Here is a 23,761-nt window from a genome sequence, read left to right as displayed (position 1 = left end):
ACCAAATTGCTGAGGTCATCGCTCTCTAGGCTTACACACTACTTAATCTAACTTGAATTAACTTACGCTAAGGACAACACACACACCCATGCCCTAGGGAGGACTCGAACCTCCTACGGTACGGGGGGGAGGGGGGGGGGGGGGGAGCCGTGCGAATCTTAGCAAGGCGCCCTATAGACCGCGCGGCTACCCAGCGTGGCTTTTGTCAATGAATGTTTCCATTTTGGTAATATGTAAGGTAGTGTTGTTACAGTTTCGTATCACATGATGGTTTGTAACTGAAACCGGCAGCACAATAGAAGAACCAAACACAGCTTTGTGATACGAATTTTGTGAAACTTTTTGCGCTGTTGACAACTGACTGAAGAAAACTTACACTTTTATTACAGCGTGCCCAGTCTGTTCTGCCAGTGTACAGTGCACGTAACCAATGCACAAATTTTTCCGGTACAGATGATGTTCAAAATTTCTACCACCATGGTCAAGGCAGAGTACAGCGGTACACCATCAACTGTCTTACACGCTGAGGGTCTCCAGGAGTTTGGCGTACTGCTTCCGCAGCTGCGAGAGTACTAGAAACCTGGTTCGTCTGATTTTCGATTAGAGTCCCGTAAACTAGGCTCATCACATGCCCCTAGACAAGTAGTTCATTGGTGTCATGTCTGGTAATCGAGCTAGCCATGGTACAGGACGAGCAGTATTTGATGCAAACTTGAGATTAGTGAGGTAAGGAGGTGATTACTGTTGCCGACAGCAGGTACCGTGAGCAGTTGTAAACAAAACACACGGCGAATACCATGGACAGTTGCAGTGTTGTTCACTGTTATCAGTGCACTGCGGATACAAAGATAATAGCGACAAGAAACCAAACTAAATGCAATAACTCTGGAACCAGGTGCCGAAGATACTGGGTTCGCTATATCAGAAACCTACTGAGCATTACCGAAAAACCCGTAAAAGTTTGTCGGTGAGTTTCTGGTTCCCCCCGTATATTGCAAAGGGCTACTCTATGCTACAAGACCACACTGACGGACTGGCGAGATAGGTCCCCACCAAGGTAAAGGCCATAAACAAAATACATTTTGTTTTACTTTCAATGTTTTTAGAAAGTTTATACTAGTCGTAACTCACTTACTATAGTAATACAATTAATTTGGCGTGTGAAGTATTTTTAATGTATATAGTCGGTTTTAATAAGTTTTCAATAATGCTTCATTTTTATTAACCCTGCTTAAAAATTATAAAACTAGCTAAACCCGCATATAAAAGAATTACAAAAATGGTTGAAATGGCTCTGAGCACTACGGGACTTAACATCTGAGGTCATCAGTCCCCTAGACTTAGAACTACTTAAACCTACCCAACCTAAGGACATCACACACATCCATGCCTGAGGCAGGATTCGAACCTGCGACTGTAGCGGTCGCGTGGTTCCAGACTGAAACGCCTAGAACTGCTCGGCCACACTGACCGGCTAAAAGAATTACAGAGAGTTGGTTTTACGTGAGGGGATTGTGTTGCAGCTTTGTGTGTTCTGCGTAGGATCACCTCTGTACTGTTCTGTTACACTATGCAATGACTCAATATTCGGTACAGTAAATAAACTACCATATAATAAAACAACACAAAGAGACTAAAATGCGTGCGTGCACGCACGCACACTCACTGTTATTTTGCTAACTCGTCGATTAAATTCACGAAAACATCGTATTGTTTTGCCTGTCTGCGACTGAGCACCTCCTATACGTGGTAGGTAGCAGTCTATTCAAAAAATGTGTTGGAAATCGTATGGGTTTTAACTGCTAAGGTCATCAGTCCCTAAGATCACACACTACTTAACCTAAATTATCCTAAGGACAAACACACACACACACACACACACACACACACACACACACAAGGGAGGACTCGAACCTCCGCCGGGACCAGCCGCACAGAGCAGTCTATTCTTTTCATATTATGTTACTACTTTCTGGACTTTCCACTGTTTAAACATCATTTTGTTCCAGATGGCAAGCTATATTAATGTCCTACAAAGTCTAACCTTCGAGAAACTAAGGTAGTAATTACAATAGATACGTGTCTAGGTCTAATTTTCGTCGAGTATTTGTTCCATAAAACATGACTCACTGATAATGATACAGATCTGCCTATGCTGAAAAACGTATAGATAATGAGCAAAGTTAGTTATTTGCGAAATCAGACGGAATCCAATCCTCAACGTTTAGTTTGAAAACACAGGCGCTCTTAGAGCACAAAAACGCAAAATAATAATGACGATCATTCGTCGATAAAGTATCACATATACCTTTCTCCCATGTGAAACTGAATTTTCCAGCTAGGAAGCCAACGTACCGGAGGAAGATTTTGCGATCATTTGCGTAGAGTTTATAACGAGTTATTTCCCTGCATTAAATCTCACAGTTCTACATAGGTGTTAAAATCGTGATCTTTGGAAACACTTTCCGAAAGCGAGGCGATACGTAACTCTGATCAATAGCATCATGCATCATCTCACCCCCTCAAAACCCTTCACTCACAGAGGCTTGAAGTTACTTCTCTCCTACGTAACATCATAGAAGCGGAAATTCTGATAGGAAGTGACACAGGGGAACGGGTTTTTATACACCGAATCCTGATTATTCCTAACAATTTACCGTTTTGCTTTAAACATGTTAAATTCCCGGTGACCATAGGTTGTGCCATGACCATAAGCAAAGCACAAAGTCACACACTCCGTGTTGCGGGCGTGGATCTTAACGTCAGTTGATATGAGCACAGCCAGCTCTACGTTGCTCTCTCTCGCTCTCTCTCTCTCTCTCTCTCTCTCTCTCTCTCTCTCATTAGTGAAGGAAACCAGCTCTTTGTATACAAAGAAGCTTTAGAAATCAAAAATAAATTCGAAGCGTACGGTTCGGCCGGGGTGGCCGAGCGGTTCTAGGCGCTGCAGTCTGGAAACGCCTGACCGCTACGGTCGCAGGTTCGAATCCTGCCTTGGGCATGGATGTGTGTGATGTCCTTAGGTTAGTTAGGCTTAAGTAGTTTTAAGTTCTAGGGGACTGATGACCTCAGATGTTAAGTCCCATAGTGCTCAGAGCCATTTTGAAGCGTACGAAGTATCTAACACAGCTGTAAATAAATACCCGGATAACTCCGAGTTTCTCTGCTAATATACTCATAAGCCCCATCCATGGCTTAATGGCAGCGTTGACGATTTAACTTCACGTAGTGGAACTGGGCTCGATTGCTGGTGACCTAACCAACTGAAACTGACACTCCCATCGCTGAACTAGCATCAGATGAAAATACTTGCAACAAGATTATTTATAACTTTACAAGAAGGATTACATTATTATATCTACAGTGTGTATCACAATTAATAGCCGAGCTGACAGTGTGAAAGTATACGATGACAGAAGCAAAAACGTCCCAGTAAACATGCTAACAAGCCTTTTGCGAATGTGTGGTTACAAGCTGCCGCTTACTTCAAGATGAAAAATAGACCCACGTAGTACAAATGTATCTGAGATGTAACCTTTGAATTCAAGTCCCCATCTAACTGGGCTCAAATCTGACACATGGCGGACCTTATCTTGCACAACGTGGGTGATTGTAATACATACAAGATTTTTCTTTTTAATGATCCGAGGCAGAAAACTTCTTGTTTCCTGGCCTCGAGGAGCACAAGGCATCAATCATCTGCATTCTTCTCTCTAGGACCGTATCGAAAGTGAAGTGTATGGCACTCCTGTTGATACGGTTGAGGAAATGGAGCAGCAATCGTACAGTGTTGTCAAATTTACGTGATAATTGGGGGGTATTTAAAAGAATTTGTAATCCGCTGCAGAGACAGGAGCAGTATCGTCTCCATATGTGAGAGCATGTGAAGACATGTGGAAATACCCGTGGAACACCCAGCTTTAACAGGTAAAAGTGTAGAGTAAATTGTAACATGTGACATTCAAAAGTAGTATTGTACTACTTTTTGACGTAGGTCTTGGGTCAAATTTGAGTCCAATTACATCGAAAACTATACATTTGAAATACGTTTATATTTATAAGACAGTATCGATACTGAGGTCAGTGGCATCTCATAACTACACATTCGCAATTGGCCTTATATACTGTACATCTGATGTGCTCTTAGACGCCTTTCTCTTCGATTGTATTGTTGCGGTCATGCAAGATGTCTCTGACACTATTCTTCAAGCCGCTGGCACTGCTATACCCCTATCCACGGCTTTCCCTCAACGCCAACCGGTACACCGGTGGACAAAGATTCGTTTGTAGATCCATGTTTACTGGAATGCTTTTAGTTCTGCTATCGTATAAATTCTCCAGTGTTAGTTTTCGCTGCTACTTATGATATACTCTGTATAAAAATTGTTGTAGTAGGTACGCAACACGAGTTACCCTCTAAGTATGACTAGCCTACATAGCGAGGCATCCGATGCAGGATTAAAATCCCACGAATTGAATACGGCCCAACTTGGGAGACGACTTAAACTGCTTTTGTCAATTAACTGATTTTTCATCACCTGGGACGCTCTCGTGTCCGTCCACAACTTAGACTCAACAGTCACCACTTAAAACTGAAATCTATAGGCCCTGGTGGGGGAACCGCACACAAATATGGTGTGACTATCACGATTATTAAAAGTAATCGGTGACTGTAATGCTTAACTTTCCAGGTATTTCGGAATAAAAGGCAACGTAATTTCGTTTCTGCAGTTGTGTGCGGGAGCACGGCGCACTCAGTTGAAATAACGAACCGAGTAGTTTTTTTGCTCTATGCTGTCAACGGCAATTCGACAGAGTACAGCACGCAGCCAGATTAGTCCGGAGAAGAAACTTCCCACGAAGTCTTCTGTCTCATTATATGTTATGATCCATGCAGAATAAAAAAATTCATGAAGGTTTGTAAATGAAGAAATAGAATGGGCGCAAATCAATGGCACTTTTGTTAAGATATCAAAAACAAAATTAGAAACGTGACTACTGTTCTGCTGTTTATGATTTATATTCATGGGTGTTAGTTATGAATTAGATTTTAGACAGATAACTTACTTTGTGCAGTTTTGAAATCTGCAAAATTCCAAATCATTTCTCCGATGAAATAACCCTTTTCTCTGAGGATGTCGAATGCTTTGAAGTGTTCCGAGAACAGCACTTCTTGGTATTCTTCAGACCATATGTATTCAGGTTCCTGTAAAAACGAAAATTACCAGTCAATACTTCAAGAGAAGAAACGTGAAGGCATGTGTATTGGGAATCATGTATCTGTGTACAGTAATTAGGATGCTGGCGGAAACCATGACGGAATACTGTGAGACTGCTGTAGAGACGTAGTTTTTTTCCTTATAGTAAAATCTGTTTGCGTGATTAAAATCGCAACATCCCAGAAAGTTCACCTTCTTGATGGGATCCACGGAACTGAATGAATGATTAACTTAATTCAGCAAGTTTAATGAACTCGTTTTCGGTTTGTATCTAAGTAGTAAATTGTAGAAAATGAACCATGAGTATTACATTGTCGTTACGAATAACGTTAATATACAATTGAAGAGACAGGAAAAAGTGTAAATTTAAATCTGCACAAGACGTGAATGAAGTCGAAGAAGTCATTCTTAACGAGCCGCGTGAAAAAAAAAAAAAAAAAAAAAAACGTTTACGGGCAGTGCAGTACAGCCTATGGTTGTGAGAAACTGTATTACCTCTCGCCATCAGCTGTCCTAATAAACTAGATGCAACAGAATACTGAGATTGGCATATTTAATAGCTGACGGGTCTTACCAAGAGGTCCAGCGAGATGGAGACAGATCTGTTTGAGTGGAGGTACCTTCAAAATTGCATGCTTCAAAGAGTGGATTGCATCACTGCAACGTACGGTGATAACGTCTACTTTACATTCTTTACGGGGTAAGGATTGGCTTGATAATTCAATGAGTTTAATGAACTCACTTTCTGTTTGTAACTAAATAGTAAATTGTAGAAAATGAACCACGAGTATTACCATTGTTGTTATGAATGACATTAGTGTACAGCTGAAGAGACAGAAAAGAGGTGTAAACTTATAACTGTCGTTACGTTCGTATAAATGTATAATACAGTGAATATTAAGTTAAAAACTAAACGAGTGTGCTCGTGTAAATTATTGTACCCTGTTGCACAAGTATTTACACCGCACCAAGTAATAGCCGGCCGGTGTGGCCGTGCGGTTCTAGTCGCTTCAGTCTGGAGCCGCGTGACCGCTACGGTCGCAGGTTCGAATCCTGCCTCGGGCATGGTTGTGTGTGATGTCCTTAGGTTAGTTAGGTTTAAGTAGTTCTAAGTTCTAGGGGACTGATGACCTGAGATGTTAAGTCCCATAGTGCTCAGAGCCATTTGAACCATTTTTGAACCAAGTGTTAACAATCAGTAACTGTTAGAAGAACATAATTTCAATTCTGCATAAGAAGCTAATAGCTTAATTACTCCAAATTTACCAAAACCTCTAGTAATATTATTTTATTCTCCAACATGCTGCCACAGCTGATCTGCAATGTTTCATGGTAATCATTAACATTATGATGTTATGTGATTTATGTCTGTATATAAGTTAAAAGTGACGAGTAATTGTGTTGACACGTGGATGTATCCCATTTTTCATAATTTTTTTTTCCGTAAGGCTATTTGCTTAAAAAGAAATGACTTCTGCAGTGCAGTCTAAATATACGGCTTTGTTACAAAAAGAACAGTGTTGTGTTGTTGTAATAGTGTTCAAAATGGTTCAAATGGTTCTGAGCACAATGGGACTTAACATCTGAGATCTTGTAATAGTGTCATTGTGTATAAAATGTTTATGTTTTTGTGGCTCCGAAGTACTTCGGAATTATTTTGGGAATGTATCAGTTTTATGTATCGTGTTCCCAGTGAGTATTATTACGTGTGATGGATGATTAGGCACAGCCGAGATACGTGTAATAGCCATTCACTGCAAATTTTATACTGTGTCTATCAAGCGGTATAATTAATGATAAGGTGTATCTCTGCTCTGCAAGAAACTTAACTACGACAAGACATTTTGAAATTTAAGCAGCTTGCTTAATGTCAGCAGCAGCGTAGTATTTCAGTGAATACTTTGGAGCTAAGTAAAAAAATAAAAAGCTTTTTTTTTTTAATTTGACTGGTTTCGGCCTCAGCCCATCGTCATGGAAATTGAGGGTGACTACGTGCTGTAAACATAGTCTTTTGACCATGATACTTTCGGGGTTACTTTTCATTTTCAGGTTTACCCTCTGGTGTTTCGGGATTGCGCCTTTCGCTAGGCGATGCAGTGAAGACATCACTTACGTCAGGCAAAGCTTTAATCTTTCGAATAATGAAGTTTGTAACACAACTGCGAGGCGTTGGCTTACAGAAGCGGTAACGATGGCTCTCCATACTCTTAGTTCAGCACGACTTTGCTTAATAGTTTGACATGCACAAAATAACTTGGCCCATAGCTGCAAAGGTGATGTGCTAGGAGATGGGACGGGGGTGGCGGCGACTCCGTTGTGAACGACCAAACTGGGGTAGGGATTGTGCAGTTAGACACCTTTATATCTCGCACATCTTTTAAGCTACCGCTGTTTTCATCCTACTCGTTATCGTTATTGAGCGACTGGAATAGCTAACGGTTCCCGCAATATTCTCAAGTACCATTTTCAATGATATTTTTGCTTCCTTGTTTGCCTCTTCCGATAAAAATTTAATGGCATTGCATATTATCACACGTGCCTAATTGCAAAGAACTTTCCCTGCGTGTTTGATGCGTGAAGACTTTGGTGCTATCCGTCTAGGGCTATTCGGAAAACAAGTTCCAATCGGTCAGGAAATGGAAACCGCTGTGAAGATCCGACGAAGTTTTGAACAGATGGGTTGATGTCTGGTACGCACGTCGATCGCGGCAAGTTGCTCTTTTCAGTTCTGAGCGTACAGTGATGCCTGGAAAATAATGTCTCCCACCAAGTATGAGAGTCTGGTAAGAGATTTCGCCTGATGTCATGCAGCGCACATAACATAACCGTGGTCACGCGTTTCGTTCTTCCTGACAGTTCTCGGCCGCACTGTGCAGGGGCAATTAAGATGCTCCTGCAGCACTTTCAATGGAAAGTGTCATTACCCACAGCACATCCCGTAACTGGCTCGTCCTGAATTCCGTCTCTGCTCATACGAACCGCTGGCTATGAAGACAACGTTTTGGCACAGACAATGTGCTGTAGACGAGCGTAGAGAATTGGCGGAAAGCACAGGCGGCTGCCTGCTGTGACGAGGGTACTGAAAAGTTGATATAACTCTACGACAAATATATAAGTGGGAGTAGCGACTATGTAGAGAAATAACTGTGAGGTGTAGCTGACTATTGGAAATAAAATATTCTTGATTTTCATACCGGTTTCCATTTCGCGATCGATCGGAACTTTCTTTCCGAATAGCCCTCGTATAAACGAGGGCGCACTAAAAAGTGATGTCTCCTAATTATTTATGTGAAAACTCAAATCTTTTTAAATAAAACAAACTTTATTAACATAGTACTTCTTTATTCTTCATGTCTACATATTTATTTCTCAACATAGTCATCCAACGGCCAACATTTCTTCCAACGAGAGACAAGTCTGTAGATACCGTTACCGTAAAATGTTTGAATTTGTTGACAGAGCGACAACTTACCTCTAGTTCCACCGCTTCATCACTAAGTGAAATGCTCGAAGGTGCTCGTAGTTTTAGCAACAGATGAAAATCGGCTGAGACCGAGACTGTATGGAGGACTGATTCATTGATTGAGGGGTTATGGGACTAAACAGCGAGGTCATCGGTCCCGAGATTCAGAAGTTACATGTGTAAGATAGGGGCGTCTGCTAGAACTGGGCGAATCTAGTCAGAGAGGTCAAACTATAAAGCGAGGGAGCTAACAACCACACACAGTAGAAGGTATAACAGGGTAAGCCAAATATAAAAACTGGAAAAACAGGAAGATGAAACATCGGTCTTTTCAAGGGGATTGGTCATGGGTCCCAGACCGGGAAAACACGAAGTGAGGCCCAGCCACAACCGCCATGCCCCTGCTCCAGGAGTAAACCATAACCTTATATCTGAAAATAAAAACCACTTTCACATAGGAAACTGAAGACCAGTTCAACCACCCGTGAATCTGGAAGGCTGTACTTAGTATGAAGGGCCAAAAGAAGGGGACAGTCCAATATGTGGGATACCATCAGTCTGGGTCCACAGCGACGTTGTGGTAATGGCTCGTTACACAAAAGAAAACAGTGGGTGAACCTAATGTGACCAATGTGTAGACGGCATAAGGCAGCGAAAACCTTCCGACTGGAGCCAAAGGAAGAGCACCAATCTGCAGTAGTATCCTTGACTGTGCAGAGTTTATTACTGAGAGCAATAGCACACTAGACGTCATTCCACTTTTGGGCAAAGAGAGATTTGATGTGTATCCACATAGCTGCACCTGGAATCATGAAAGGAAGTGGGGGGAAAGTATCTGCCTGTCTAGCCACAAACGATCTGCTAGTTCATTCCTTGGGATGCCCACATGACTTGGGATCCAGAGGAAGACAACTGAGCAGGCGCCACAGCCAAGGGCAGAGAGAAGGTCTTGGACAGTAGAGACCAAAAGGTGTTGAGAGTAACATCAGTCTATAGTCTGCAGGTTGCTCATTGAGTCGTTACATTTTAAAATACTGCGGAAGGAAGCCTGATTAACAAAATGGAGGGGCCTGGTAACGGCTAGCAGCTCTACTGTGAACACACTACATGATCCCAGCAGTAAATGGTATTCCATGCTAGTAGGAGATGTAAAATCTTATCCTGCCTTATCTATCATTTTAGAACCATCAGTGTAGAATATGGTAGCACTCTTAAACTCTTCAAGGATGGGACGTACACGACACTGGAATATCATAGGGACGACAGAGACCTTAGGACCCTGGAATAGGTCCATCATAATCCGTGGTCTAGGCACCCTATAAGGGAGGATGGGGGAGGAAATACACATGGCACATTCCAGTGAGTGGAGTCGGAGGTCCTGACAGAGGGAAGTCAAATGCATTTTAGCCAGCAATCCCACCTGCGGATGGTGATCAGGAGGGAGATGTCCTTTGTTTGCAAAGAGGGACAGGGCACACAGGATGGTCAGGGACTCATCAAATGGCGATTGCATAAAATACCAGGAGTTGGCTCCATTGTATTTGTAGAGGGCGAATCCACACTTCTGTGAGGAGACTCTCAACAGGCGAAAGGCACTGATAGCCAGACGCACCCCATAATGATTAACAGGGTCAAGTAGTTTCAGAGTGGAAGGTGCCACCAAGCCATAAAGCTGACAACTATAATGTAGTCTGGGCAAAACAAGATCCTGGTTAAGATGGAGGAGAGTAGCATAGTCTACATGACAGGATATGTGGATCAGGAGGTGCAGAGCATTAAGCTCCCACATGCGAATAGCCTTAAGGTGGCGAATATCAGGCAGCCATGTCAGCTTTTTATTAAAAAGAAGCCCCAAGAAACGGGACTGTGCTACAATATCTAGGCAGTGGGTTGCCTAAAAAAAGTTCTGGATTGGAATGCACTGTGGGTCAACAGCAAAAATGGATAACCCGCGTTTTGGAGGGAAAAAACGAAGCCATGAGGGCCCATGCAGAGGACCATCAGATGGCATCTTGGAGGTGGTGTTCAGCAGATGCTGAAAAATGGGGGCATCGTCGACATACAACACCAGGGTAACCAGAAGCGCATGAAAGGCTACAAGCCCACTGATGGTGGTGAAGAACAGTGTGACACTTAATACAGAACCCTGTGTGATACCGTTCTGCTGGGCCCAAGGGGTGCTAAGTAAAGTACCAACTTGAACCCAAAACAGCTGGTGGCATAAAAACTCTTGGATAAAGATGGAAAGGGGGCTGTAAAAGCCAAAGTCATGGAGGGTCACTAAAACATGACGGCTCCAAGTGATGTCGTATATCTTATGTAGGCCCAATAAGACCGCCACAAGGTGTCAGCGTTTAGAAAAAGCCTGTCGGATTGCTGTTTCCAATCTTAATAAGCGGTCAGTCGTTGATTGCCCTTCCTGGAAGACACACTGGTATGGGGACGAAAGACCCTGAGATTCGAGTACCCAACATAATCGGAAGCTAACCAACCTCTCTAGCAGTTTACAAATGTGCGTTTGTCGGCTAATTGGTCGGTAGCTTTCGAGATACGTTGGGTTCTTCCTGAGCTTAAGTACGGGGATGACTATGCTGTCTCGCCATTATGAGGGAAAGACGCCCACGAGAGAAGATCCTGAACAGATGTTGCCACTGGGTAACATCCAATTGTTGTATCATCTGGTTGGATGGAATCTGGGCCTGGGGCTGAGTCATATGAAGAGGTAAAAGACTGAAAGAATTTCCATTCAGTGAATGGTTCATTATAGACTTCAGCTTGGTGGGGGTTCAAACAGAGAAGTTTTCTTCAACTCCTCATTTCTGCAGGAGAAAGGTAACAGGAACGTAAGAGGACACCAATGCTGTCTCAAAGTGTGTTGCGAGTTGTTCCGGAAGGACCAATGGATCAGTACACAGAGCATAATGTGGGATAAGACCCTAAACAGTTAATTGTCACTGGTGGCCCAGAAGGATACAGAGCTAGAACCAAAACGAAGATGAAGAGGCATACATCCCCAGGGAGAAAACACAAAACTCGCAGCATTCCTTTTTAGTCTGATTAATAAGGTAGCGAGTCTTAGTACGGAGACATTTAAAAGCAATAAGGCTGATCTGTGAAGGGCGTCGTTTAAATCGTTCCCTGCCCATTGGCAGTCCTTAGCGACTGCTACGTCCTTTGTCCACCGGGGTACCGGTTGGCGTTGAGGGGGAGCCGTGGATTGGGGTATAGCAGTGCCAGCGGCTTGAAGAATAGTGTCAGAGACATCTTGCATGACCGCATCAATGCAATCCAAGAAAGAGGCGTCTAAGTGCACAGCAGATGTACAGTATATAAGGTCAATTGGCTGAGTGGAATGCCCACGGTGGGGGCCTCTCTGCCTGGCCCCGGCGGGGGAACGATAAAATCTACGGAAGGTGGTCATCGTGACAAAGATCATCATGGGGTGATCAATGTAGTGAAACCAAGAGAACAAGGGAGGAAATCGTGAGATCGACAGCAGAAAAGGTGCTATGAGGGGCACTGAAGTGGGTAGGAGAACCATCATTGGGGAGAGACAAACCAAAGTCTGTAAGAAGTTAGTCAACTGGAGGACTCCGGCCAGTCGAAATGACACTGCCTCGCAGGGGGTGGTGTGCATTGAAGTCTCCAAGGAGAAGATGGGGGGGGGGGGAGGGGAGGGAGTTGCTATGTTAAGGTAGGCAGTTCAACATAAGGAAGTGGCCTACCTGGATAGAGATAGACATTGTAAATAGTGATTGCTGGGGTCATTCGCACTTGTGCCTCTATTGCTTCCAGGTTGGTTTGAAAGGCTATCCAGTCACTAATGACATAGGTGTGAACCAAAGTGCAGACTCCTCCAGCTGCTCTCTCAGGGCCAGCACAGTTCTGACAGAACGCCCAATAACCACGAAACATTGGAGAGTGATCACAGAAGTGCGTTTCGTGAAGAGCAAGACAACTCAGAATACGAGGAGACAAGTCGTTGTATTTCCAGTAGGTGGCAGTAATAACCATTGCAATTCCACTGGATTATCATGTGGCGAGAGTCCAGGTTAGACATAAAAAGCCAATTGGGAATCATGCCACCATGTCAGTGGTCGTCACTGTTGAGGAAAGGGTGAGACCCATAAAAACTTGGTATGTTTCAGAGTGAGACCAAGGGGGTGAAGCCCCCTCAAGATGTCAGGAAAGCCTTATACTTTGACTTGCACTTCTTCTTCTTCTTCTTCTTCTTCTCCTTCTCCCTCAGAGGGAGGGAGGACGTTTTATCAGCAAGGAAATAGGTGGCATCAATGTCTGGATCGAACAGAGAGAGTGTGGCTTTGGGCCCTCTGAGCATGGGTCTCTCATCTGACTCAAGGCTGCAAGCTTCCAATCTTGAAAACGCGGGGAGGGAGGTTCTGAAAGGGAGCCCCCATCCCCATCAGGAGCCAGAGAAGAGGATAAGGAGTAGTTCCTTGCGGGGAAAGGATGAGAGCCGCCATGGGGAAGGTAAGGGGGGCAGGGTGGGGTTAAGGAGGAGGGGGGAGGAGGGGAAGATGTAGTTGATGCAAGGGTAGATGAGAGATTCACAAGGTGAAGTCTGTCAAACTACTTCTGGGCCTCAAAATAGCTGAGATGGTCGAGGATCTGTATTTTCTGGACTCTTTTTTTCCTTTGTATACGCTGGAAATTTTAGTGAGTGGATAGAATGTAGACCAGAGCACCTTGTTCAGTTAGGCAGTGTTGTGCAAGGGCTCCCCACATGAAGAGAGTGGCCACAGTGACCACAGATGGGAGTGGAATCACATTGCGAGGGCATGTGGCTGAACGTGAGGCAACGGAAGCAATGCATGGGAGGTGGAATGAATGGTTTGACGTCGCATCTGTATACCATCACCTTGACCTTTTTGGGTAGGGTATCCCCCTCAAAGGCCAAGATGAAAGCGCCAGTGTCTAGAAAATTTTCCTTAGGGCTTCTCGGGACACATTGGACGAAATGGACGCCACGTCGTTCCAGATCAGCCCTAAGCTCCTCATTGGGCGGGAGGAGATGGTCCCTATGGAAAATTACACCCGATGTCATACTGAGAGACCTCTGAGGAATGATATTCGCTGAGATGTCTTCTAAATGGTCACTTGCACAGATGGAGGCCGGCTGTGGTGCTAGCACAAGTTGTCTTTATAAGGAGGGTGCCAGATTTCGTCTTGCTTAAGGACTTAGCTTCACCGAACTTGTCCTCAACGTTTCCAAAAGATTTGGTGGCAACAAAAGTCTCCCCATCAGTCCTGGTACAGACCAGTGGAAAGGACTTTGTTTCAAGCTTGCAGGCCTGGCCCTTCCTCCCAAGCACTAGCCAAGGGTGGAAACGCTGGGAAGGCAGAAACAGGAACTTAGAACTATTCCTTGGAAGAGACCCGGACGCGGACGAGCGGGCAGAGAATTTAACAAGTTTCATGTGCCAAAGGGCCTCCATAGTACCACCCATTCAGGTCAACGGTTCGCCTTAAGGGCGGAGGCAAAAGGAAGGAGGCGAAAGGACTATGGCAGGGAGGAAGGGGAAGGCCGGCCGGAGTGGCCGAGCGGTTCTAAGCGCTACAGTCTGAAAACGTGCGACCACTACGGTCGTAGGTTCGAATCCTGCCTCGGGCATGGATGTGTGTGATGTCCTTAGGTTAGTTAGGTTTAAGTAGTTATAAGTTCTAGGGGACTGATGACCTCAGAAGTTAAGTCCCATACTGCTCAGAGCCATTTGAACCATTTGAGGAAGGGGAAAGGGGAAGGGGGAAAAGGAAAAGGGAGAGGAGGAGGGGGGAGGAACACACGCCAAGGACACTAGGGAGGGAGTTCTTCCCTACTTGGCTCTCACTATAGATTTCAAATTTAGAGATCGAGATCAAACCGCTAAAGGGGATTAAAAAAGAAAAGCCGAAAAGGAGAGCAAAAGCAAACAAACCAAAACTGCAAGACGAAACGAAGTCAGGGCAGCCTGGCCGGCATAAATAAGAGCACCAAGAGAGGGAAAGGAAGAGGCAAAGGGAGGGAGAAAGAAGGAAGGCAAAGTAAAGTAGCTTGAAAAAGAAGGAAGACTGCAATAGCTAGTGGACCTGTGAGCGCAACACACATACCCACAAAAGAGCTGGGAGCACAATAATGAGGATGATTGATGACACTGAGCCCAAGGCGTTGGGATGTTGCAGAGGTCGCAGTGCTCGTGTGTTGTCTGGCACTGTCGTGCTGAAGGAGAGCATGTTCCATTTGTGGCGTTCTCTTTCGTCACCTGTCACATTGTTGTTAAGTAATCTTGACATTGTTGACACATGTCCAGTCTCAAAAATGGTTCAAATGGCTCTGAGCACTATGGGACTCAACTGCTGTGGTCATTAGTCCCCTAGAACTTAGAACTACTTAAACCTAACTAACCTAAAGACATCACAAACATACATGCCCGAGGAAGGATTCGAACCTGCGACCGTAGCAGTCGCACGGTTCCGGACTGCGCGCCTAGAACCGCGAGACCACCGCGGCCGGCTGTCCAGTCTCCTCCGTTTCAAGTCAAGGGGGGAGAGCATTTGAGGCTTCCACCGTGCACGTAGTTTTCCGTACTGCAGTTCTGCAATGTTGGCCTATACACGCTCTCGTGATATGCCACTCTTACCTGCGAGCTCCGTCTCTGCAATCCAACGATTTTCTCTTGTGAGTTCATCAAACTGATTACAAAGATCGTCGGCTCCCGCATGCTGTCACTCGAAGCTGTGTCACGAACTTAAAGGTTTGCACCACCATTTCCTTCATTACGAACTCTAGGAGCCCAACGTTGCACGTTACTGATGCTGATACAATCACCACCGTACACAGCTTTCATTGTTCTATGGATTTCAATTGGAGGCAGGTTTTCTGCGGTTATAAACTCTACTACAGTACGCTGTTTCTCACGCAACGACTCCGCTACGTTACGCCGTGCCACGTTACACGCTACAGCTCGGAGCGCTCTAGCGACAGAAGACTGCAAGTTAAGTCAGTAAAGCGTGAAAGTTGGCCGAATAATATGCATGACATGCAATATCCGATCCATATCTCAATGTCTCAATCGATACTGAGAATAGAATGAAAAATGCGGAGGCATTTCTTTTCAGGGCGGCCTTGTAGTAAGGAAAGAGCAACGAGAACGCTCGAAGTGCGCAGCAGGGATGAGAAGAACCAATATTTTTAAACCAGTACCGGTTTTTGGATCTGAGAAATCGGCATTCTTCGGTATTTGTTTAGTCTCTATTAGAACAGGTGGTTTTTTTAACTAATAAATAGGTAAAAATCCGAAATATCAATTAGCAAAAACAGCAGTGCTAAAATTTGTTTTTAAATAAACTTTTTTAATAAAAAAATGGCTCTGAGCACTATGGGACTCAACATCTTGGGTCGTAAGTCCCCTAGAACTTAGAACTACTGAAACCTAACTAACCTAAGGACATCACACACACCCATGTCCGAGGCAGGATTCGAACCTGCGACCGTAGCAGTCCCGCGGTTCCGGACTGCAGCGCCAGAACCGCTAGACCACCGCGGCCGGCCTTTTTTAATAAACGAGTAATTTTTATTCGCAAAATTTCCATTGTTTTGGTATATTGCTTTATCACAGAAAATGGAAGAATACGATCAGGGCTATTTTAATTACAGTGCCGACAGAAACGATTAACAAGCACATGTCATAAGAATTGGAACAGCATTCTGCGACAATAATACCGTGTCGCATGGCCTATTAGACGGTACGCTCGCACATGCAATGTGCATGACTTGTCCCATCTGGTCTATATGGCAGTTTCTCACTGTCGACGTCGGACATCAGTTGCATTATAGAGCAGCACCATGCCTAATCTGAAACGAACTGCGGTATCAATGACGTACAATGCTCCATTTGCTTCAACAGACTCAAAATGGGTGGAACTACAACAAAATTGCGACATCATATAAGCAGTACAAAACAATTCATTCATAGTTGCATAGTTTACAGTAAGAATAGAAAGTAGCTCATCTGCTGTCTGTGTCTGCATAATATACCTTTATCTACTTGTAGCCTTTGAAAACGTACAAATTAACACGAAAAATATAGTTATCCAACCACAGTTTTCACTCTTTGCCACTGACAATCAGTAATGCCTGAATATTGGTACGAGCCTTGATTACAACATGATTTTTGAAAAGAGTTTTAAAAAATTTGAGTCGGTAGGAGAATAATTGTGATTTTTTTGTAGGGTTCAACCATTACTATTTTTGGAGAAAAATAGCGAAGGGCGGGCTGGCTAAGTTTTATTTTATTTGCCTATTTTATTTAATATTTTTGTCCCATGTATCTTAAAACTGAAGCCGAATTTTTCCAATCTGTGTTCGATATCTACGTTCATTACACGAAAAAACCGCAATAAAAAACCGAAAAGCGGTTATTTCAGAAACTCGTTATTATTATTATGAGCGATTTGAATAGTCAAGTTGAACTGGGGTTGACAAAAAAAAAAAAAAGTGTAACCGAAAACCGGATGTTTCAGCGATAACAGCAATTCCTACTGCGTAGGGCGGCAGGCGATAGTCAATTGCATCAGCCGCCCTTCGGAACAAAGGGATGACAAGGCCTAGCGCCCTCTACGATAATGCATTACTGTGCCACGTAATTTACGCGGGTTCTACACTATCATTTTCTCATCAAGCGGACGGTATATAGAAGCCACACTTACGAGAGTCCTGCATGACCGAGTAAGCGAGCACAAAATACGAGATGGAGTGTGCACACCCTGACTGGATAGGCTGCCAGCACTGGTTCTATTGACCGAGCATAGAAGCCGTAGCACGTAACTTCAAACACATTACACCTGTCATTATCCGTGTGAGACTGCAGCCAGTACGAGCTTCTCATTTGTGGCGTGTCTCTCTCCGTAATCACGCAGTGTGAGGAAGCCAGTGCAGTAAGACCTAAGATTCAAACCAATGTTTACACATTGAAGAAACGGGAAGGTCTAAAAAGCCAAGTATGGAGTACATTTCTGTTGGTTGTAGACGAAAACAGTGCGTCTACTGGGTACGTATCGTGCATAAACTGCTCCACATTATTGCGTTTCTAGTCGGGAACCAGTCATTCAAAAGAAACACAGTTGCAAGAAACCTCACAAAGATACAGCTTCTTCACGGGTACCGGAAGTAATAAAAAATAGTATTACAGTAAAGTGGGTTGCAATGTGTGCTGAAGATGTGTGACCTTTTAATGCTGTTTCCGGTGAAGGTTTCAGAGAACTAGGCCAAGAATTAATACATCTAGGTGCGTATTATGGAGAAGTTTACGTGGCAGATGTCATGCCATATCCCTCTACCATAGGCCGACATATCAAAGAACCTGCTGATGCAATACGAAACTGCATAATGCCTTCTGTTATTGCGGAAGTTATTAATAAAACATGTTATGCGACAGTTGATATGTGGACTGATTCGCATAATCAGGTGCACTATTTGACGCTTACAACACATTACATTAACACAGATTGGTCTCTTGTGAACAATGTTTTATTTACAACAAAATTCCCGGACGTTAATAAGACGGGAGTAAATATCACGAAAGAAATTGAAGAGAGGATGGCTGATTGGTACATTTCGCCGAACATGTTGCACAGTTTCCTTTTTGTCTCCGACCAGGGTGCCAATGTAATAAAGGCTTTGGAAAATCACGAAAGTTTTCCTTGTGCTACTCATTGTATAAACACAGCACTTAGCCATATTTTCGATGAAGATAACTTCTTAAAAAATCATGCCCCGAACGTCGCATCAACAGTAAATAATGCAAAATGCATTGTAAGGTCCTTTAAGAAAAGTGACCTCTACTCGTCTTTGAAATCATCATTGAAACAGGTCTGCACACACTGGAACAGCTTATACACTATGCTGGAATCCTTACACACTCAGTATAACGAAGTTGCTGCTTTGTGACGGAAAAGGACTCCGCTTACAGAGTGCAAGCATATGATAACGAGCTTGCAGGAAAAATTGCGCATTTTCTGAGACCATTTAAAGAGGCCACACATGAATTAGAAGGCGAAAAAGAACCGACAATCCAGTTAGTTGTTCTTTGGTTTCACAAACTGCAACAAATTTCCAGTGTCAATGACACTGACTGTCAGGTGAGTAATTACTGCAGTTAAAAGCACTGTTTCATATGATACGCGAAAGATTTATAATTAACTAGCGTAATTTATGTGTACTAACAGATATGTATTTTTTAACAGGAGGTACAAAGGATTAAAAATCGAGCCTTGACATTCGTTTGCGAGAAGATTGTGATCACTTCCTGACATAAAATTGTTACGTTTCTTTGGCCATTTTTTCGTGATCTTAATATGCTTGAAATAAATGAAAAGCAGGAAATTCTTAGCAATGTGCGACAAATGTGCGCAACTTACGCAGGTACAACATGCAATCATTAACATAATCGTTGTATAGTTAGTGGATAGTGTATTATAGAGAAACGGGAATGTAATAATTCGTATAATATTTCATTAAAGTAAAATACGTCGTTTTTAGGGGAAAGTTTCGATGATTTCCACATCAGTTCTGTATTACTTGTCTCTCTTGTTTATCATCATAGATCCTTCAAGTACTGTGTCATCACCATCCAGAAAGAGAGAACGTTTCAAGGAATGGAGGAACAACAGATCATCCGCAGCAGATGAAGTAGATCTCTACATTTTAATGCACTCCGGAGATGATGATGACATCTTAAAGTGGTGGAGCAGACATGAAACAGATCTGCCAGGCCTGGCTGCAGTTGCAAGACGTATTTTATGTATCCCAACAATAAGCGCACCTAGTGAAAGATGCTTTAGTAAAGCAGGCATGTTACTAACAAATCGCCGCAGCCAATTAAATCCGGAATGCGTTAGTGATTTACTGCTGATCAACAATAACTATAATTTAGTTTCTGTTGCAAACAAGTGAAAAGTATGACAAGTTACGTCTGTAAATGTTTAATGTTCTTTGTATGCTTTCTTTATGAAGATGGTTGTCTTCTAGATTACAGGGACAACACTTATTTAATGTTTCTATTAATGAAAGGAAAAATATATCTTCTGTCTGGAAATGAGACTCGTCTTCTATCCGCGATTGTATTGAAATATCATTTTACTTTCCAAGTGCTTTATGAATTTAGCTGTGTCACGTACCCGTTCTTGGAAACGTTACTTTTGTATTAAAAGAGAGAGAGAGAGAGAGAGACAGAGATAAATACTGTGAGTGAGTGAGTGAGTGAGTGAGTGAGTGAGTGAGTGAGTGAGTGAGTGAGTGAGTGAGTGAGTGAGTGAGTGAGTGAGTGAGTGAGTGAGTGAGTGAGTGAGTGAGTGAGTGAGTGAGTGAGTGAGTGAGTGAGTGAGTGAGTGAGTGAGTGAGTGAGTGAGTGAGTGAGTGAGTGAGTGAGTGAGTGAGTGAGTGAGTGAGTGAGTGAGTGAGTGAGTGAGTGAGTGAGTGAGTGAGTGAGTGAGTGAGTGAGTGAGTGAGTGAGTGAGTGAGTGAGTGAGTGAGTGAGTGAGTGAGTGAGTGAGTGAGGGAGGGAGGGAGGGAGGGAGGGAGGGAGGGAGGGAGGGAGGGAGGGAGGGAGGGAGGGAGGGAGGGAGGGAGGGAGGGGGAGGTTGTATTTGTACAGTACAGTGCAGCAATCCAGGGCGAGGCGAGACGTGAGCGGTGACCGGTCATGCTCGGTTATCCGCGTGTCCGGAATTCGGACAACAGACATGGGGCGAGTACGTTACCGAGCCGAGTCGTGTGGTGTGGTGTGGGGCCGGACACGAGCGGCTCGGTCCCCCCGTCAACAGGCGAATCGTGGGCGGTCAAACATTGAGCGTTGCAACACTAACACTTACCAACTGACTTCAGTACTGCCTGCTCTGTCACTAGTGGCAGTGCCACCGTGAGAAATGAAGTTCTGTACTGTGGTTACGGGCTCACTCACCAGGTGCAGGCCCTCGAGCGTGTCGGCGCCGTACTCGGTGACGAAGACGGGTTTGCCGAACCTGGCGTACCAGCCCTCCGCTTCGGCCACGACGCGCGGCACGATGGTCTCCGTGAGGCCGCCGTTGCTGTACCACGCGTTGTAACGGTTGAACGCGATGATGTCGATGAACGGTGCCTGCAAACACAGACATAGTCCACTGATTTTAACGCCGGAAATGTCAGTAGTCACACAGTAGACGTCAATCAGCATACAGCTGCAAGTCATAAAAATACACTATCTGACCAAAAACTACGGACGCCGCTATGTAATGCAAAATTGACCACTAGGTGTCACGAGGCGGCGGAACCGCCAGCATAAAAGAAGGCGAGGAGTACTGTGTAGTCAGTAGAGAAGCAGTAACAGCGGAATGGAACAGTCAAGAAAGCTCAGTGACTTCGAACATGGACCAGCCATCGAGTGTCACCTGAGTAACAAATCAATCAAGGACGTTTCAACCCTCCTAAAACCGACCATGTGCACTGTTGTTGATGAGATTGTGAAGTGGAAACATGAAAGAATGACCAAAACTATAACTAGACCAGGCAGACCTGTACTGAAGAACATGGATCATCGAGCACTGTGAAGGGTGGTTTTAAAAAACTCTCGTGAAATCAGTGGAAAGCATCACCCGTGAGTTACGAAGTGGTGTCAGCAGTCCAGCTATCACAGTAACTGTGAAGAATGGGGTACAATGGTGGAGCAGCTCACCATAAGCCACATATTCCGCTGTCAATGCGAAGCGACTCTTGAAGTGGCGTGAAGAGCGACGCCAGTGGACTGTGAATGATTGGGAACGATTGATTTGGAACAATGAATCACGCTATACCCCTTGGCAATCGGATGAAAGGGTTTGGGTTTGGCGAATGCATGCTAAACCTGCCATAACCTGTAGTGCCAACAGTGAAGTACGTAGGAGCTGATATTTTTCACAGTTCGCTTATGATCCTCTTACTACGGTTAAGAAAACGCTAAGTGTGGGAGGATAAGAAGTGTACTGCGTATAGTAGACGCACAGTTCGACAATGATGATTGTTGGTATCAGCCTGATAGTGCACCTTGCCATGAAGTAGCATCTATGAGGCGATGGTTTGTGGAAAATAACAGACCTCGCAGGGACTGGTGTGCTCGTAGTCCAGACGTGAGTCCAACATAACGTCTTTGGGATGTCAGAACGTAGAATTCGCTCCATACCTCAGCCTCCAACACCACTAACTTCACTGGTTTCAGCTCTAAAGGAAGAATGGATTGCTACTCCTCCACAGATATAGACACCTCATTAAAAGGATCCCTAGAAGAGTTCAAGCCAATATAAAGGCAAAAGGTGGACACACCTCACGTTAATGTCCAATAGTAAGTGTCCGAATATCTTTGATCAGATAGTGTACTCATAATTCGTTCTCTAGATATGAAGACGTAAACGGTTCAGGCTGCAAATGAATATTTCTTGAAGTGATGCAAAACCAGCTCCTGTGAGCAAATTTTACAAAAAATAAAAAAAGAAAACCATTAAGTTTACATTAATCATTGGGAAACTCACTTGAAACGAACACAGGTAGCTGCAAGAGAAAGCTAGAGGTCCCATTTGCCTCTCACTGCAATCTGGACCTCTGGATTTTTATTCATTTTAGAAATGTCAGTAATCTTTAGAAATGTCTGTTATTTTGCTAAAACGCAGATTTCCACTGATGAGAAATCCTAGAAATACTGTGTTCTTCGAAGTCGTTACGGATCCCTTATCTCATTGATGCTACGATAAATTGTATGCGTTGGATGACATGAGGGTCTACTTGTCTGGAAGTGCGTTGTGATACAACCTCGCGTCTATTACCATTCGTGAGACCTTATACCACATTTGGTTCCTGGCAAAAATATCCAGCAGTGGTTGAACGGAATACTTACCGAATGAATCTCAACTGCATTCGTGAAATGTTCAAGGCAGTCCGACTTAACATGTACACAACTGTCAAATGTAATACTGTCTCCATAATATTTCAACAACATCGAGAATTAAATGTATGCATCACCTGACTGATTTGTATCGATATTATCACAAAATTAGTTTTATAGCAGACATCAGCTGTAGATTTTGGCATTTAATGGCCTGATTTTGAATTTTCACTATAAAAAAATGGACATTTTTATCTGGTCTTTTTTCTGCCCCAGAGTTTGTATTTGTCCGACAGCCTGTAGATGACAAAGTTTTTATTGCCTCATCTTCCAAGTTTGAGGAGTGCTAACAAACAGCACTTTATAACTGGTTATGTTCTAATACCCTTGAGGATTATTGCTGCTATTCTCATGTTATTTTTCTATCACTTTTTAATTTTCTGAATCATTCGAATATCTGAGAATATTTTATACCTTTATTTCGAAACTTGTAATTTTTTTAGATTTAATAAAGTAAAAAAGTAATGAGAACAATATTTTACATCACTGAAACACAACAGGCGACACCAACAATTATATTGTTATAAAAAGTTGTACTTACAATTAGCATAGGTCTATGCTAACTATTCATGTGAATCTATAATAAATATTGAGCGGATATCTATCACAGATCTGGAATACAGTAATACAGTCAGCTTCATTTATCTCCCGTAAAAATTAATTCTTGGTGAGTGATACGTCTTCAAACTATGTGCCTCAGTAACATAGCAACAATTTTAAACTCATTCATTTTTTATAGATTTTTATGGACGTCCATGGTGACAAATACCAAAATAAATGACTGCAGGTTCAGGCTAGTATGACCAAATCAATGCCGAACATTTTTTCTGGCTATCGTAACTGAAGGAGGAGCTTTTGTAGGTCACAACAGCAAATCACGAACGTGTTACGGTGATTTTCAGAGTTATTGACCATCAGTATCTTTCAAAACTATATCACAGAACGTTGGTGGTCACTACCGGAGATTATTTATGAGCCAGTTGCCCTGTATGACCCATGCATATCTACATAGTTGAATTTCTGGCTGTCTAATCAGCAGGATAACAAACAGTCTTGCGCTTCAGTAACACGACCTTCAACTCTACGAAACTACATGAGCAGTGCAATAATGTGCGTAGTAGAACATGAATCAG

At 43.5% G+C, this 23,761-nt stretch overlaps 1 protein-coding gene across 5 annotated transcripts in view; it reads right to left on the bottom strand.

Annotated features, from left to right (window-relative positions):
* LOC126249890 (beta-glucuronidase-like) overlaps positions 1–23,761 on the bottom strand; it is a 469,370-nt gene that overhangs the window by 7,021 nt on the left and 438,588 nt on the right. For all 5 annotated transcript variants that reach the window (XM_049951515.1, XM_049951516.1, XM_049951514.1 and 2 more), the window contains 2 exons: positions 20,640–20,816; positions 5,068–5,206 (listed from right to left, as the gene is read on the bottom strand). In XM_049951515.1, coding sequence (XP_049807472.1) covers positions 5,068–5,206; positions 20,640–20,816 — 316 coding nt within the window. The remainder of the gene's footprint in view (positions 1–5,067; positions 5,207–20,639; positions 20,817–23,761) is intronic.

Source organism: Schistocerca nitens, chromosome 1, assembly GCF_023898315.1.
Source record: "Schistocerca nitens isolate TAMUIC-IGC-003100 chromosome 1, iqSchNite1.1, whole genome shotgun sequence".
Classification (NCBI taxonomy): domain Eukaryota; kingdom Metazoa; phylum Arthropoda; class Insecta; order Orthoptera; family Acrididae; genus Schistocerca; species Schistocerca nitens.
The sequence above is the reverse complement of the archived record's forward strand: the minus strand, read 5'-3'. Positions and strand labels throughout refer to the sequence as shown.